Below are 19,143 nucleotides of genomic sequence, written 5' to 3' on the forward strand. Positions count from 1 at the left end.
TATTAGGGATGCATTGTTGTAATTCCAATGAATAAGTAGCAAATTGTTAAACTATGTGTTATAACTGAATGCGGCTGTTAGACGATTTAGATGTTTTATGTTCGTTTGAAAGCGGGAACATTTTGCACCGCCTGACTGATTCCATTCATGCATTCATTATCAACGTTAGCTGTTTTCCAACAAAGTTGTTGCTTGATTCCTGAGGGGAAACTTGGAAATGGAATCAGAGCGAAAAAATGAAAAGAAGTAGATTTTGTTTGTTTTTGAGTATATAAAAATACAGGACCACATCACTTTAATGAGGCAGTGGAGTGCTAGAAATACTGCTTGATACATGTAAATAATATTTCGTATTTCAGTTATACACAATTGGGCTGTTTAACATGAGGTTGAGTATCAAAATAACAATATAACTTCAATTTAAAAAACAAAACAAAAAAGTACTCAGTTCTGCATTTATGCTGCTTCCAGTTTGCTGAAATACCAGAAATTGCTGGTTGAATTAAAAAAATTAAAGGACATTGTTTACAACATTCTTTTATAGGACAAATTAAATGTTTAACTGAAGACAAAGGGCACCAATAAAAACACGATGGTGACTTTTTTTTAAAGTACAATGTTTTAATGGCGCTCTCTTTCAACCAAGGCTAAAAAAATGAAGTCAATGAGGAAGTTCCAAAAACTGCATTTCATCAAAAGGCCACTTGAGGCTGACCGTCATGCCTTGAGTTTGGCATTTTGGCCATTGCCATGTTGGTTTTTTGGAGCCAGAAATGCTCGTATATTGACGGGAGGGCGGAGCTGTGGAGGACTGAGAAGCTCAGGACACTAACAGCAGACAGACTGTCACTCAAAGCCCTTAATTATGCATAACTTAATAAAACATGAACAACTGTAAAATTACTTTTTTTTTTTTTTACCAGGCTGTAAGCATGTTTATTTTTCTGTGATAAAGTTGTGCATTTGAAAATGGGGTTCTATGGGGATAAGCTGGCTACCAGAGCCAACCTTTAAGTGGCCATTAGAGGAGCTGCACTTTGTAGCACTCAAGTGTTGGCTTCATTTTTCAGTCCCAGAGGGGCCCAACTGCCCAACTTTACTTCAGAATCAAACATAGTTACAGCCTGGTACAAAAAAAACCGTTTTCATCTCTACAGCTAATTAACATTCATTACAACTGTATATTGGCTTAATTTTTATATAACTTCATTGTTTACATTTTATTAAGGCATAAAGTTCTGCATATTTAAGAGCGGGGCTGCTTGAGTGACTGGCTGTCTGCAATGCATTGCTGCAGTCTTTGAGTCAGATCCACACCTGGCTCCTCCACAGCTCCAACCTCTTATCCAAATATGGTCACTTCTGGCTCAACCAGAGATGGCAATGGCCAAATGCCAAAATGGCAGTCCACAAACCGATGGCAGATGTTGCAGTTGCTGTGTCCATTATGTATACAGTCTGTTCTTTCAACTAACTCAAAAACTTTCGTGATCTGGTAATCACGTAAGCTGACATTGAGATTATGATAAAAAGTTGTTTGTTTTTTAAATTATACATTTCACGGCTGAAGGCACAGCACTTAGTGTGGAGCAGTCATTGAAAGTGAAATTCATGTTCTCAAGCTCCCTCCGACAATGCCGATACAAAAGTTTTAGGAAAATGACAACAGAAGTAGTATGAAGGTAAATTACCAGTACAGTGTGAGTTGCATCATAGTGATGATCTCAAAAGTTCAACAGTGGAACAATAACAATGGAGCTATTGTAATGCTAATCATTTGAAACTATGCAGCGGTAGTGTGTGTGTGTGTGTGTGTGTGTGTGTGTGTGTGTGTGTGTGTGTGTGTGTGTGTGTGTGTGTGTGTGTGTGTGCAGAACGTGGGGAAGAGGATGTCCTGCAGTCAATTCATCACCAATCTGGAGGGTCTCAACGATGGAAAAGACTTCCCCAAAGATCTGCTAAAGGTAGGACTGACACACGCACACACTCGTACACACGCAGTGTGTTTTCCCCTAATCCCCCCCATACTTCCGTCTCTCCAACCCCTCTCTCTCTCACACACACACAGACACACACACTCACAGTGCTGAAATGATAGCCTACTGTTTCACTTTCCCCCAGTGGCCCTGTTTTTGTGTTTGTAAGCCACCTCATTTATGACTGCGGGACGAAAGGAGAGTATGTGTGTGTGTCTGTCTGTCTCTCTCTCTCGCTCTCTCTCTCTCTCTCTCTCTCTCTCTCTCTCTCTCTCTCTCTCTCTCTCTCTCTCTCTCTCTCTCTCTCTCTCTCTCTCTCTCTCTCTCTCTCTCTCTGTGTGTGTGTGTAATGGATGAACAGGTGTCAGAGTAAACACATTTCCTGCCCACACTTGGCTCTTTGGCTGGTGGCTTTCTCACCTTACATTACATCACCTTGTACACTTTCCACTGCAAAAAAAAAAATAACTAAAACTAGCCAAGGAAAATTCTTTCTCTGATTTGATCTCTATGGGATGCTTGGAATACTTTGTGCTGCTAAGCATTCAGCATCTTGTGTGAAGACACTAAGGCAGGGTGGTTGCTAAGTGGATGTCCTCTGTTTCAGTAGAATTCTATTTAAATCAACCAAACATCTCCAGAAAACAGCATTGTTCCGTCATCTGACACCTACAGCACCTAGCAAATGTGGAAGTTATAGAATTGCTGCATCTCAGTAGCATTGACTTGAACAAATACTGGGAAATAGAATGAAGCTGTATCTTTGTGTGTTTTTGTTGATAAGATAAAGGACAATACAAAAACAAACACACCTCCCACTCTACATTTTGACTGCATGACTGAAAAAGAATTGATTCCAAGGTAAAGTGTGTAGTGTTTTAGCTAGTAGATGCTTCTTGAGGCTGCATGTGCTTGGAGGTGTTTCATGACTATTTTCTTTTGTAGTTGAATCCTTCATCCAACAGAAAGCTGGAGTGCACTGACATTACATTTATTCATGTGGCAGATGCTTTTGTCCAAAGCGACGAACAAATGAGGCACAAAAGAATAAGTGCTTTTGCTCCATGTTCCACCTGACACTGGTGCCACAAGGCTGCATGTGATAAGTGCATTGCAAATGACAATTGTTTTTGTTTTGAGAGATGTAGAGAGAAAGTAGGATTGAGAGATGTAGAGAAAGACCAGATTATGGGAGTAAATACTCTTCAAGAGGTAGGTCTTCAAGTGATTTTTGAAAACAGAGGGGGATCTGCACTGCTGACAGAATCAAGTTCAGTAACTGAGTAATGCAGTAAATCAGTAATGCAGAGATCACACTATTTTAGTCCTAAATTTTCACATGCCAACAGTTGTTGGGGAACGCCAACAAAAGCCCCAGATCAGAGGCAAATCGGTCACAAATCACTGTATGTATATTTCCAAAGATGCAGATGCCCAAGAGATATATAGCAGGTTTAATATCTTGACCTGTCTATGAGTCCAAGTCCTGTAGTGTGATTAGTTATGACGAGCACTGACAGCTGTGATGATCGAAAGTAAACCCCTCCAAGATGTTGCAATGTTGCGGTCCCAACACTTAAAGCAAATTTTGCCAATCTCCATGAATTCTGAGATTTTTCTTTTGTGTTGTGTTTTTTTTTTTCCTGTGTTTTTTGTGATTGTATGTGTAAAGCACTTTGTAATGTTGGTTTTGATAAGTTTAATAAAAATAAAAGTATAATTATAATTCTGTGCAAGCTTGAAATTTTGACCTATTTTCACAGCTCAATGACAAATTTGACCATTTATAACGGGAGAAATCTCATTTCCTTGTAGAGCTGCATGCAACAAATTGATTTGCTCATCCCCTTCTTGCCCCACTCTCTCTAGCTCTGTTTATCATGAGACTACCGCTGCAGGAGTGTGAGCTCTGCTCCTGGTAGGCTAGAGTCACACGCGCACAGTGACAGGGCTAACTTGTTAGCGTCACACAGTTTAAGTCACCCAGTGGTTATTAACAGGATTAACAACAGAGTCAAGTCTTTTTAGTGTCAGTGTAAGATTGTGGAAGATGTAACAGTTCCGTGTCGGATGTTAACCCCTGCTGCAGGGCTTCCGCCTGAGTAGCAAAATATGACGAGTCATAAGGGTATCATTTTGTGTTTATGTTAACTTGTGCTAACTCGGCAGTGAAAGCAGTAGGAGACGGCCTTTCAGCGATACCTTAAATAATAGCAACAGCTGATTGACTGCAGTGTTGTTGTCCTTCCACAGTAACAAACAGCTTCAAACTTTGAGGGAAACACTGAATACTCATAATAGGCTCTGAATCCAAGACAGCATTGCAAAGTTTTTTACAATTTTTATCTGTCCCCAAAATTTCACTGCAACTTCTACTGTGGTTTTGCATCTCGTCTCATGTTTTTTTTCTTGTTGTTGACATTATGTAGATTGGGATTCTTCCTAGTGAAGTGTCATGTAATATGGGGACTCCTGTTGCCGATCACTCGTGTAATGTTAAAAACACAACTTCAAGGAACCTCAGTATAAAACAAGAAAGTGGTGTTATGTGAGCAGCACAGCAATTTACAACTTTGGAGGTGGTATAATGTGTAACCAGTTGCACCACACATTCATTGAGAATATGTGAGATTTGGGTAGTTTTTGCATTGGTTCCTTTAAAAGCCTCTATGGCCTGTAGTTACTTGTAGAACCCTTTCCCCCCTGATTTTATGTTTCCTTATGAACCTACACTCCAGCTCCATGGAGTGTTACCAGGTGTCAGGCAGGGCTGCTATCACATTCCTTATCAAGTTCGTTCTCTCAGGGCAGTTTGCTTTAGTACCACACCAAATGTGTGCGTGTGTGCGTGTGCACGCGCAGAAATTGGCTTAGGGCTGGTGCTGGGGTTCTGACTGGACCTGCTGGAGAGTTACTTAGAGCGTTCAAACACACAGAGAGACCATTGCAGCTCAGCATGGAAAAGAATGACATGCTTAGTTATACTATAGAGCAGCTTGACATACAGGAACATACAGGCTTGAACAGGAAACAGCTTGTCCTGCTGCTTCTGCCCACATACTGTCCAGGTTCTACATCTAATCACAGTCATGAAGACTTGCAATGGGGGCAGGAGAGGTGTCTTTTTAAATGTGTAATGGTTAAAAGTCTGTCAAGGTTTATGGTTACTATGTCCATCTCTGCAGCAGCAAGGGGGGATAAAATGCAGCTCTATTTGACTCAAAATATAAAATCGGGGTCAGTTTTATAGTGTGAATGTTTGCTCACACTGTCTCTGTACTGAGCCCAGTGGCTGTTTTGAAACACTCGTGATTGTCGCTTAGCTATTACGGCAGTGTTAATTAGGAAGCTGTTGAAATACCATAGTGAGAATCTCAATGAAACAAAGTGGAACATTGTAGAACAGCGTGAAGGGATGTTGTGAAAGTAAAAGATCATTAAAACATGGAATGTAAAAAGGAAATAGTGCGAAACAAACTGGAATATCATAAAAACGTCCAGCATGGTGTGCTCAGCTGGTAAATTGTTTGGCTGAGAAGAGAGGCAAGATTGTTTGGACTCCTAAAAATAGTCTTTAAGTGTCTGGTAATGTGCCAGTGCTGCGAGAGAAACTTTCAGCTCGATTTAAGTACAGAATAGTACAGGGATGAGGGATAAAATGCCACCAGAGAGAGAATGAACAGTGAGTGGCATAATTCAACCTTGTCTGACTGTCACTAAGTACTCTGCAATGTTATTGTTTTGGGGTTAAAAAAAAAAGATGAAAGCAGGGGCTATTTGTACAGCTTTTCTTCATTAGAATTTCTTTCATTTTTATGCCTCCTCGCTGGTGACAGCCATTGCTGGAAGGCATTATGTTTTTGGGTTGTCCATCCATCTGTCCCATTCTCGTGAACGTGATGTCTTAAAAACGCTTTGAGAGAATTTCTTCAATGTGGCACAAACATCCATTTGGACTCAACAGTGAACTGATTAGATTTTGGTGGTCAAAGGTCAAGGTCCCTGTGACCTCATTGGACTCTTTTTGTGAGCAAGAATGCCTTGAGATAATTTTTTTGAATTTGGCACAAATGTCCACTTGGACTCAACAAAGAACTGAGTAGAATGTAGTCTGGACAGACATGGATGTGAATTGTATCTGTAACTTGACAGGTTTGCAGAGGCTCACAGTTTTGCACACCACTTCAATCGATTTCTTATGTAAATTCTCATGCTTTTGCTCATCTTCTTCTCTCATTATTTCTTGCATATAGGAAATCAGGTTTTCTGTCTCTTACCTTTTAATGTCAGAATTCTAGTTAATATAAGATCCTGAGGGGGAAAAGAAAACATGAGATTTGATAAAGTAGAAACACTGTACATTAAGAGAATAGAAATATGTTAGCACTGAAACAGAAGTATGAGCAGGTATAAAAGTAGGTTTGCAATTACAGTTTAAAGCACTTTGCTTTAATCCTCACACATTTTTTACAGGCATGGTGTGATCTAAATAGATTAATCCAATATTATTCCTATTGTATTTGCCTTGTTAAATTGTGTACAGTCCTGCGTTATAATGTGTTGAGTTGACATGGTCGTGTTTGAAAAAACTTTCAAAACTTACTAATAATTCAATAATATTCAAAGTCATTTTTTACTATAATTGAGTGCTATGAATTTCCACTACAAAGGTGGTAATCACTGCCTGTGTAACGTTTTCAAAGTAAAGCAGCTTAATTTATGTGTTTTCTAAAATAAGGCTTCATTTGTTTTGTAGTGTAGAAACCTTCCTTGTTTCATCAAGTGAACTGATCTTTTTAAAAGATCGGAAATTAGTTGAAATGTTTGCAGTGCACGAGCAGCCTGTTCACTTGTTTTTAAGAGAATACGGTATGGACTCACTTACAAACAAGTAATGTTATAAAATGAAGATTTATTTTGCACTGTTTTGGTGTTGGGTGGTTTCTTTTCTCCCCTCAGATGATTGTTGATATGGAGTAAAACCAAATCCAAAACATAAAAACCCTTTTTCCTTCTCTTCTCTTCTCTTCTCTTCTCTTCTCTTCTCTTCTCTTCTCTTCTCTTCTCTTTGCTCTCCCTCCCTCCCCTCTCAGCTCTTTCAGCTCGCTCTGCTCTGATTTTAAGGGCGAGTGAGCTTGACCCTCTGCGTGGGCTGCCTTGCATGGCCCTCACTGGTATGGAACATGCCTGCTCAGTGCGTACATGAGTGGGCCAGGTGGTGGTTAGAGAGACAGGAAAAGAGAAAAAATGTTCATATTGGAAATCCTCATCACTTCAGTTGTTGTATGACCACTTTTATGTTAATGTGATAAATGGAAATGCTAATGTTTTCTGTTCATGAGACATCCCGGATATGTCAAACCTGCTTGTGTGAAAGGTGATCATTGTATCACCACTGGTTGGCACATTACAAAAATGAAGGTTATTTCTTTGTTTTCATCTTTGAATGGAAGCATAAAACATGGCCAGCGTTAAGCTGACAGTAAAGTAAAGCACAGGATTCGGGCAAAATTAGCTGACATTACAGGAAAGCCACATCAGTTTATTATTTTAAAACCTATTTATTTGCTTTAAACCCGCTCTTGAATATGCACCCAATACACATTTATTTACTCAATTTCAAAAGTTTTGATCAAATTGGATTGGATAATAATAAGAGAAAGAGTGAGGCTAAGTGCTAAAGAAGTAGTACGGAAGGGCAGAATGTCACCACATCAGACAGACATGATCATAGTGAACTCAGTGTGTCTGCTTTGGAGATAAGAGTTTGAAAGTCTTGCCGGATGTGCATCATACTGCTTCAGACTGGCCATTACGTCTCGTCTCTGCTGGCACTTAACAATAATTGCTTTATGCTGAAGTGACCTTCAGTGCCACAGAGTTTAGATGGCTGCTCGCAGGTTGCTTTAGCTCTGCGGTTGTTGATTTATTCTTGTTATGTTTTCTTTTGTTGCGCACTGCTCAGTCCTTGCACCTACACTGTGCTCCTGTGGGATCTGGAACTGTTGGACAGGTTTATGACTGTGACTGGATCCATGAGGTTGCTCATATCGCAGGAGCATTTCTTAAAAAAAAAAAAAAATGTTGCCAAGCTGTGAGCAGTTTGTGCTGTCAGTTAGTTAGTACTGTGTGCAGTAGAGTCTCTGCGTGGCTGAGTAACAGTGAAAGCCATCAGGAAGGCACCGAGGCTCACAGTTAGCAGTGGAGTTCATGACACACACAGACAGGGTGTGAGGATCTCTATTGCACCTTTCTCACTTATTAGACGTCACTGGGGACAGCATGAAACATCTCTGCAGAAAAGTGGACTACAGTCTACTTAAAAATATTTTCCAGATTTATTACTTTGATATGCAGCTGTGTGTGTCCCTCATGTGGATTGAAGTGTGGTGTTGCGGGCTGCTGTGATTATGAGCCTGACAGGAGATGAAAAGCTTTTCATCTTAAAAATACACTTTTTAAAAAAGCATAATTACCTGTTAGAGACAAATTACTGCAACAGGGGGAGTCTCCAATCAGAGTTTTTTTGTATAAGAAAAGGGGTTTTCTCAAGGGTCAAAAAGTAAGCTTTCATCAACTTGATAAGCATAAATCATTTTTTATAATATTTACCTAAACTCAGGTTGTTATAATGAATATCTGAATACTGAGATTATTATTGAAAGCAGTTTGTTAGTTACTAATCACTGTCTTGGTGTCAGAATAGCACTGGAATGAAATAGTTGTGTCTGCGGACCATACTTAATCAAACATGTTCGGTAATGGTTATGCATTATTTCTGTAGAGCTACAACATTTAATCTGTTAGTGGCCGACTATCGATTTCTTCTCCAACTAATTTAAAAATGGATTCATCCTTTTAAGTTATTTCTTAAGGAAAAAATGGCAAATTCTCCAATTCCAGCTTTTTAGATGTGAGTATTTTCTAGTTACATGGTTATTAACTGGTTTCCACTTAACTGATTATCTCTCGGTTGCTGACAAAATAAGGCATTTGAGGACTTGAGCGTGAGAAGCACTGATAGACATTTTTTTTAACAATTTCCCTACATTATATAGACCAGTCAACAAATTGATTAATCAAGATATAAATCAACAGATTTATCGGATTAACAGATTGCCTGATTCATCACCAGAAATTTACTGACAGCTTTGATAGCAATTCAGAATAATTACATAAAAATACAGATAGACACGCCACAGGCAGAATGGCAGTGCACGGTAGTACTAGAACCAGTATAATAATGTTAATTTGTTCATTTTATACATAATTATGATTCCATTTGTTCAAGATTATTTTGGACAATGGTGTGTGGTTGCCTGTCATAGAATAGCAATTAATACACACACACACACACACACACACACACACACACACACACACACAGTATGTTGTAGTAGTAGCAGTATTAAGTGTAGTATTTATTTTCATCAATGTATTGGGGTCGGACATTTTTAGCATTAAAATTAATATTGGGATGAATGTGGCCCCCTATTAATTACTTCCTTGGTTCAGACTTTGAACACGTTTTTGAACATTTGGTTGTTCTGGCACGTGAACGATCTCTTGGCTCAAGTCTTGTGTGTTTCTCTTTTTCTGCCTCTTTACAGGAAGTCCATGAGATTCTGAAAGAATATGAACTGAAGTACTGCTTTGTGGACCGCAACAAAGGCACAGGTAAAACTCACTCTTAACACAGACACAGAAACACACACACACACACACACACACACACACACACATGCATGTTCTTGTACTCCTATACTTGTGAGGATCCTCAATGGCATAATGCATTTCTCTGGATAGAGTACTTTCTTAATCCTGGTGGGATGATTCATTGTTACAGCAAAAAAAAAAAAAAATTATAAACAGTACTAACCTTAACCTTTATCCAACAGCACAAATAAATACCCATCCATAATCCTTAATTGTAACCTGAAACCAAGTCATAACCCTTAAACAGCCCTTTAAAGAATAGAGGACAGTCCAAAATGTCCTAAGGCTAAAACTCCAAATGGTCTTCACAATGATACATGTACAAGTGCACATACACACACATTTGGCTCAAATTATCCTGCACTGTAAACCAAACCCTAAATATACAGCAATGTCATATCTGTCATCACAAATTTGTATTTATAGTTGTATGGAAAGTAGTGCAGTAGTGATATCGACTGTGGAGGCATGACTGAAACACTTGTTTTACATACTGTAGAAATAGCAGAGGGGTCACGCTGGTGGATGGGACTTAAACCTGTGACTTGAGTGACGAAGGTCTGTCTCCAAACTTATTCAGGACATATACTGTAATTACGGTTTGTTTCATAGCACAGAGATGACTGAACACATGGGTTTAGGACTACAGAAGGACTTCGGACTGTCTCTTACCTCTAAAAAAAATCAAATTTCAATTTTTAATTAGTAAATCAATAAAATTGAAACTAAATTTCAATGATTAAGTAAAATTTATTGATAAAATATGCTCAGTTGTCAGTTTATTATGTATACCTAGGTAAAACTGTACTTGTCCACATAGTGGTTCTAAGGTTGGAGGGTGTTGAGGCAAATTTATAATGTTGCATAAATAAAATTGACTTGACTTGATTGATTTGATATCTACTCCGACTTTGGCATTTTCTATTTTTTTTGTGAATATTACTGCTAAAATTTCTTGTGCTGTAGCTTGCCTTTCACTGACGGGAAATCAAACTTTTTTTCTTTAACCATATCATTGAGTAGAAGTGAAGAGGGTCAATCAGGCTGGTCAGTTTCTGCAGTAATACTTGCAGTAAAAACGAAATAGCCGACCAGTAGAAGTGATTGCAGAATTGATGGGTGGTTTGAGTGTTAGCAGACTAGCATGCAGAGTTGGTGATTGCTCCGTTTCAAGTGGTTGTAAAATGAAGAGGAAATGGTTTTAAAGCTTTTGATTGGCAGATGAACACATTCAGAAGTACATGCTTCATGCACAGCACTGTCGGTCCTTACAACTTGGTGCAGGCGATGGTAGGAAACATCAGAAAGTTAGTAAATCAGTGGAATCACCTCACACAAGAGGGCTGAATTGCTACTTCTTTTTAATTAAATTTTCATTTTGAACAGCAAAATGTTCAAAATGAAGATTTTAATTAAAAAGAAGTAGTAATTCAGCCTAATTGTGTGCAGTGACTCCACTGATTTACTTTTGATTGGCAGCTTGAGTTGGAACGGATAAAATATATTTGCACAAATGGTAGGTTCATAACTTGTAATGTGTCATGTAAGCATACCTGAATTAACTCTTAAACATGTTTTAGAGACAGTTTATTTATAGTTTTAATCCTTCACCAAAATCCTGTCTGTAAATTAGCTGCATATAAAAGAGTGTGTCTCATTTTAGCAGGTCCTGCTCACTTTCTGAGTCTATTTGGTCCTCATAAGTCTGGAAATGCAAGAGCACACACACATGCATGCACGCACGCACGCACGCACACACACACGCACACACACACACACACACACACACACACACACACACACACACACACACACACACACACACACACACACACACACACACACACACACACACACACATGCAGACAGACAGAGCAGACCCCCTGCCCCTAGAGTGTGTCCCTTTCCAGGGAAATCTTACATAGTGCCTATATTTAGTCCGTGTAGTCAGCCAAGCACCTGAAACATAACACTTTTAGAAAGCAGAGGGGAGCTGTAAACAGCTGAGATATCAAAGCGCCAGCCTGTCCATAAGGTTAATGGGGTTTAGGAGCAAATGAGAGCCTGATGAAACACAGGCCCTCATCGGACCGGCAGCCACGGTGCTCTGCTAATTAGCCCACTGCGGTGGCGTTTGGTGTTGGGCTCTGATGTGCTGAGGTGGGTGGAGTGGGATGAGAATCCAGCGTCAAAAACATCACAGGCTGTTGAAGGAAATGTACAAATTTTTCCAAATTTCCTCATTCCTTCCCTCTATTCCTCTCTCGTTTAATGGTCTTTATCTCTCTCAGAGGGGGAGAGGGGCAACAGGGAGTGACTGAATAACACAGAAGCAGCTATGGAGAGAGCGTTTTCAGATCGTATTCCAAAAGCTTTGCTGTACAAGCTAAAGCGCCAGAAAGACAGGCATTCATTAAAATCTCTTCTCATCTTCCTCTTTTAGTATTGTGCAGTACCTCCAACCTCTGGTGGGAAATGAGGTTGAATAGATATGGGTTATGACAGATGAGGACATCTGGTCTTAGCAGGTGAAACCTCTGGGGAAAAAAGCTTTTTAAAAATTTGAATATGACTCACAAAATACAGCTTCTCTGTGTCCACCTCATGTTAATGCAGACACTGTTAAGATCTAATTTACATGTAGTTCCTCTCTGATGTCAGACAATTATACAAATACTGTATAACATTGGGACGCACATAGGGCTGGGCGATAAATTGATTTATCGATTAATGCGAATTTGTGGGTTTTTAAAATGAAAATCTATATATCTCTTCCTGCATCCCCAGCATAACATAATGATTTGATCCCAAGTCAGTAATGCAACCTGTCAACTGCTGCTGCTGTAATGACATGATCAGCAGTTATTTTGTGCCCATGAACTCCTGTGTTGATACAGAATGAGTGACGGAGTTGGAGGTAACTGAAAGTTTGTTTTGGAACGAGAATTATTTTTCTGAGCTTTCGCACCTCAAATTAAAGCATTAACCAATCATGGTGTGTGAAATGGATGTCACATTTCAACGGCATGACAGTGGTGCACTGGTTGTCTGTATCTCAGCCAGTGTGAATAGTTTTGATGCAAAATCTTCTCAGGACATTATTTCACATTTTCATATCTTTTTTTTCATCATACCCCTGGTATGTAAAGGCCTTTAAAAATGAGAGATATTGTTCTGTCTTTATGACAGATATATAGCTGGAGCCAGCAACCAGTTATCCTAGAAACAGGAAGGATCAGCCTAGCTCTCTCCAGAGGGAACACAATCCTTCTAATATCACCTTTAATGCTCACTAATTAACAAATTATAGCTCATTTCAGAGTTAAACGCATCAGCTTCTGGCTCCAGCCTCATATTTGCAGTACAGACATGAGAATGGTGTTGATGTACTCATCTAATACTCAACAAAAAAACAAATAAGCATGTTTCCCCAAATTGCTGGACTGTTCCTTTAATGTTGCAGCTGTGCGTTATTAGCCAACATTACCCTGTTACTGTACATCAATGGTGACCATCTATGTGCTGCAGAGAAACAACACCTCCTTCAAATAGACGGGAGGAACTTATCAGTGAAGTCACCTGCCAAGAAAATTGGTTGGATTCAAAACCGGCACACTCTGAACTCTCCATGGCACATTGTTGGCCACGCATTGTTGGTAGACAAACTCCCACTGGAACAACAGCTTTACTAAATGAATCTTCTCATCGACACTTTCACCCCTATAAAGTACAAATGGAGTGTGTAAGGTGGGGTGCTGCCTCAGCAGGCGGGATGGACACTGTTCCCTCAGCTGGTGCTGGTGCGTGTGTGTGTGTGTGTGTGCACGTGTGGTGGGAGATCCCCGGCTGCTTCAGTTAGAGGTGTGGAAGATTGATTTCAAGCCTCTGTAGCTTTTCACTTTGTGTGTATGTGCTGAAGGATTGAATATTTTCTTAATCCGGTAACCCCGTGGCTTGTCGCTTCTTCACTTACCCAAACACACACATAAACACACAAACACACACACAGGCCGTTACCCAATTTCAGCATCTAGGATTTACTCCTTATGTGTGCACATGTGTTTTCTTCTTGTGTGTGTGTGTGTGTGTGTGTGTGTGTGTGATAACTAATGTCCAACTGTGTCTCTGTGTGTAAGTAGTGTTAGTCTTGTGCATGTGTTTTTTATGTGTGTCGCGCCAGTGAGCTTGAACTTGCTGATCATCGGATCAGTTTTCATGGCAGCTGGATAACATCATCCTTACCAAGTGTTTACAGCCTGACTCACTCTCTGCTTCCACTCTCCCTCTGTCTCTTCTGTCTCCTTCACCTTTTCTGCCCCTCGAAATCTCACAGCTTTAAAAAAACAACAAGATTTTTATGTTTCTTTGGTCTCTGGTACCCTGCAACCAATGAGATATTCGAATAGAAGCACTCTGTGAATAGTTTTAAGTAAATGAGCTGAAATGTGTTGTTTCATAGATGTGTCTCTGGCACAAATGGGGGAATTAACAATAAAAATAAAATAAATGACAAAAAAACAACCCAAGCCAACAAGCCAAATTGTTATTTTAAATTGTTCTTAATTTTTATATCGGCTGAGAATTTTCAATCCGTGTTTCCCTAATTTCCACCTGAAGAAAGACAGCAAACTGCTGCAATTAATTTTTTGTGAAACAGCAAAAAAAAAAAAAAAATAAAAAAAAAAAATATATATATATATATATAATATATATATATATATATATATATATATATATATATATATATATATATATATATGGGAAATGCAAGTTGAGAGATCATATTATTTAAATTTTTTGTGTGCATGTTAAGTTCTAACATCGTAAATATGAGTCTCTTTACTTTATTCTTTTTGTTACTTTCATGTGTCAGAGGCTGCTCCTTCTATCCCTGCCTTTTTGTTTCATTGATGTTCATTTGAACAAGACCTTTTTTTGTAAGGTGCTCTCTGCTGAGGTATTTTTGAGTTGCACTTAACAGAGATCACTTGTTAATCACAGTGTGTGCACTACCCTGCTGGCATCCTTTTCATAATTTTAAGTTTCTGGTGGTGGCACTCCTTAGGGGATGGCTGTTGTTGTTGCTAATGCTAACCACTTGGTATTTTCTCTGTTTATATCATAAAGGTTTCTGTTGTCGCTGCTGCATCTGTAAAGTAGAAAATGCCTTTTGGGAATCACTGACAGGAGAGGCTCAGAAATCAGGAAGTCTGAGTTGCTTTAGTTTATATGCAGCTGTCAATAATGAGTAGCCAAACAGAACTTGAAAATGTGACGTATTGCTTCTTTAGCACTTATACACAGATGTACACAGTCTCCTCTGCTGGATAGGAAGACTATTGAGACATTTTGGGAATAAAATACCCAAACGACTACTTGCAGAAACAGGGCTGAAATGATTATTCTGTTAGCAATTAAAGATAACATAGCCCATTAGTCAAATGTTGATTCCTAATGGAAAGGGCTATTGTTTTATATCTTTTCTTTCTCCTTATTGAACTGTTTTTGCTGTTGTTTTTCCTGTACGGCAACGCCTACAGCAGAGTGCTCTGTGAAATGGAACATCTTGCTTATCCTGCTCCTTTATTTTTCAGTAAAAAAAAAAGTCACTTTTTATTGACCATTTAATTGACCAGCTTGGAATATAGACAGAAAACATTAAGTTTAATGTTTCATAAAAGAAGGAAATGATAATTACAAAGACTGACTAGAACTAAGAAATGCAATACAATGTCTTTAATATCAGAAGGAGGGGAGAGCAAGAGGCAAGGATGAACAGAAGGAGTTATATCAATTTTAGAATAAGAATTAGCCTGGAATCAGCTTTAGCCCCGTCCAGGTAATCTGTTCATCTATTTTACAGGATGTAGTAGACTTAAATGTAATTTGTTCATCTTAAACAAGGGAGGACATCAACAGGTCAGCGGGTTCACTTACATTTCCCTGCAAGGATGAATTATAAAAATGTTTAATTTTTCATGAGGTGGAATTATTTGCCTGCAAATCATGCTGCATGGTTGATAATCTTTCATCAGATTCAAACTGGGCACACTTGGAGAATTCACACTGCACACTAAATTTGTTAAACAGATTTGTTTCTTGATAGAGAAAATATTGAGTTTTGCTTCAAATTTCATATTGCAATACTTGAAAGAAGATGTGTTTTGACACTGTGAGGCAGAACTGCAGAACACAGCTGTTATCAGTCACATTAGCTTAAAATATGAAATTGCTTTTATGTTGGCTTTATATATCTTTCTGCTGTTGTTAGCCCCAGGGCTGTGTAATAAACTCAATGAAATATTAATCATATAGAGGGAGTAAAAGTTCCCCTTTTGAACTTTGTTTGAAGGATTTTCATACAAAGGTTTAAGTGTCATCAGATTAATTAATCTTCTCTAATGTCTCAAAGTTTATGACATTAATTCTGTATTTGGGAATATGTAGCTCATCATGTAAATTTAGTTTTTGGTTTTTTTTAATAGGTGATTTTTAGATAATTGAATTTTACAAACAGAGTCTAGATTACGCAGAAATATTCAATAAACTATTCATTAAATAAGCTTATTTGGGTCAAAACACTAAAAGGAATAAAATAATAAAATAAGGAATTTAAAAAAAAATGTTAACGTTCAAAACATGCCCCCACCCCCCCAAAAAAAACAAAACAATATGGCAGCAGTCACAATGCTAAACTCGAGGCTTCATAATGGGAGTCCAAAAAATCAGTGGTTGACGTCATGGTACCTACGTCCTTTATTTGATATGGTCTATGGCCTTGAGCAATACAGCTGGACTACAAACAGCTATAGATTTATTATGATGTTATGAAAAATTTGAAATTACGTTACTTAACTCATTAGATCACAAAATATTCCACAAAAGGCCCCCAAATTACTTAAAGAATATGCAACTCACAGGTATACAATTTACTACTTACTTACTGTGTACTACTGTACTGTTACATTTACCTGAAGTAGACATGCTAATGGTTACATTGCAGATTCATATTTCACACACAAAATATAACAATTAAAATATTGTGAATTATTATTCATTTATCCACACAGAATTATATTAGAATTGAAAGTCCCACCTTGAACAGAAATTAAGTAAATGTAAATATATTGTGCAAACAATGCCACTCTTTCATTCTTCACTTCCAATCAAAATCTGAATGCATAACAAAATCTGAATACATAACTAACCCCCAAATCACGAAATCCGCACCAGAGACACGGCTTATTGGGTTTAGAAACATCTGAAATATTTTTTCCCCAGCTATAAATTTCCAAATAGTCATAGTTCCTTGCTTTGACAAAACCAGCGCAGTTACAAAAAAGAGCATCGATTGAATTAGCAGAGGTTTTCTGCTGGCGGTAACATTATTAGTTTCATTATTAGGCAAAGAAAAAAGCAGTGCTGGAGAGAGCCATAGAGCGTTCTTTTCTTGTTGATTCAAAGTTAATCAATATTGAATGTGTCTTGTTTACAACCTGCATTAAATTTGACATTACACGTCCTTTGGTCTCCAACAATACACCCACCAAATTTGAAGCAGACCAGATGAACGGATATGCTCAGGACAGAGAGATTGTTGCTTTATAGGTAGATGAGCTCATATAAATTAGCTGGTATTTAAACATCCCATATAGGTCAGACTCTGCTGTCAAGATCAAAAATGGCATCATGCTCAGAAAACAGAAAACGGCTACGTGGTTGTGTTGTGTGCAAAGAGGTTTTTATAATTGGTGTGAAATACACACAAATCCCCCTGAGCTGAGTGTATCACATATGCAGACACAAAAACGCAGTCAAGCATGCAGAGAACTCAAACATTTTCTGAATGCTAAGATTGTCCCTTGGGAATGCGAGAGGCAGTGTGTTTGTTTTAAAAGGGGGGTGTGTGTGTGTGTGTGTGTGTGGTTGTGTGTACTTGGGGACTCCTTTTAGTGGCAAGTCCTTAATAAGACAGAAAGAATTGTACTTCTGTTTTCACACCTGTTTCATTCTCACTTTATGTGTTTATGCAAGTGAAACTCCAGGGTTTATGATTATTAGATGTATCAGATACAGTCATTACTTCGCAGACACAGCCGTCTAACAGCAGACGCTAGCGTATGGAAAATACTGTCATTCTTCTCAGCTTTTATTTTAATAGCGTTTGACTTATATCAAGCTTTTTTAGGAGGGATGCACGAAATGTTTTTTTGCAACTGATACCAATTACCGATACCTGCCTGCTCCTCGGGCTGATAACCAATATGTTAACTGATAAATCCATTGTTTTTTTAACTTTAAAAAGAAGTATATAACCTGTAGTTTATGCACAGCTTAGGGTGAGAAATACTAAGATTTAGTGAGAAAATATGTATAATTTTGTTTTTCATAGCTCTGACCTACCAAATCTAACTGATATCACTATAATTACCACAACAAAAACAAAGCTCTTAATCTACCATCCCTGCCAACAGGCTGTAAAAAAAGAGGGAGATTTCTTGGGGTACTGACAAAAACCTTAACTTATCTGCCACCAGAAATGCCAGTACAGATATGTTCACACTAGGCTAATTTCAGCCAGTATTAGCCGCGTTGCGTTGGTTGTGTAAGTACAATTAAAGGAGTACTTGTATCATATTTTTGCACTTACAAAATAATGCAACCTATAGCATCATTTCAGTTGTCCTGTCCTGCCCTGCCTCAAACATCATGCCCCTAGTTTGTAATGCAGGCTTTCCGGTATAAATTTATACTCCTCAGGCCTAGTCTGATTAACCCCGTAGAGACTCTAGAAAACTCCCTCCAGGGCCACTGCCACTTCTGTCACAGGCTAAGTAGTGCTGCTCATGACAAGTAAACTGCTCTCATGTGTACAATCATCCCCTTTAAGGAAAACAGTGGTGAGGAGAGGCTTTCTTTAGTTGTCTTTTGTAAAGTTCTCATGCACCAGACCTCCTCTATAGCTTCGTAATGCTGCTAATTAACAGTCATCTTAATGAGACTCACCTTTTGTATTGGTGTTTGTGAAAGTTACTTCAGTGTGGGGAGTCCTTTTCCTTGAGGTGTATGTTAGTGGCTTCTCCAGGGATATAGGTGTTAATTACTCAAAAGATAATTCTTTTTGCAGATGCAATAGTAATTGACCTTGTGTTAATTTACTCATAGTGCACATTTTTTTCCGCTGCTTTTGCTCTAATTGAATTTCCCGGGTGTAACAAAAGAGATCCCCATGATAAACTGTTGCGGTCTTTCTGTCTTTTAATCCTCTGGGGGTGTTTTTCTCATTGTTTGTGTGGTAGCTAGTAAGTAAAACCTCTTCCTGGCTTGTCTCCGACCTCCGCTCTAATTGAAACGTACTGCTCGGAACAGCTTTGGCATGCATCTGCACCTCATGACCATATCAGTTCACTGAGGCGGCCTCCACCGCTGGACTTATTAGGTCATACTGATG

The 19,143-nt window shown here is 38.6% G+C and overlaps 1 protein-coding gene across 1 annotated transcript in view; it reads left to right on the top strand.

Moving 5' to 3' along the window:
• Nucleotides 1-19,143, top strand: part of raver2 (ribonucleoprotein, PTB-binding 2) — a 108,406-nt gene that overhangs the window by 24,228 nt on the left and 65,035 nt on the right. Inside the window, exon 3 of the mRNA XM_042482901.1 lies at nucleotides 9,587-9,653. Coding sequence (XP_042338835.1) covers nucleotides 9,587-9,653 — 67 coding nt within the window. The remainder of the gene's footprint in view (nucleotides 1-9,586; nucleotides 9,654-19,143) is intronic.

The sequence above is a fragment of the Plectropomus leopardus genome, chromosome 3 (genome assembly GCF_008729295.1).
Source record: "Plectropomus leopardus isolate mb chromosome 3, YSFRI_Pleo_2.0, whole genome shotgun sequence".
NCBI lineage: Eukaryota > Metazoa > Chordata > Actinopteri > Perciformes > Serranidae > Plectropomus > Plectropomus leopardus.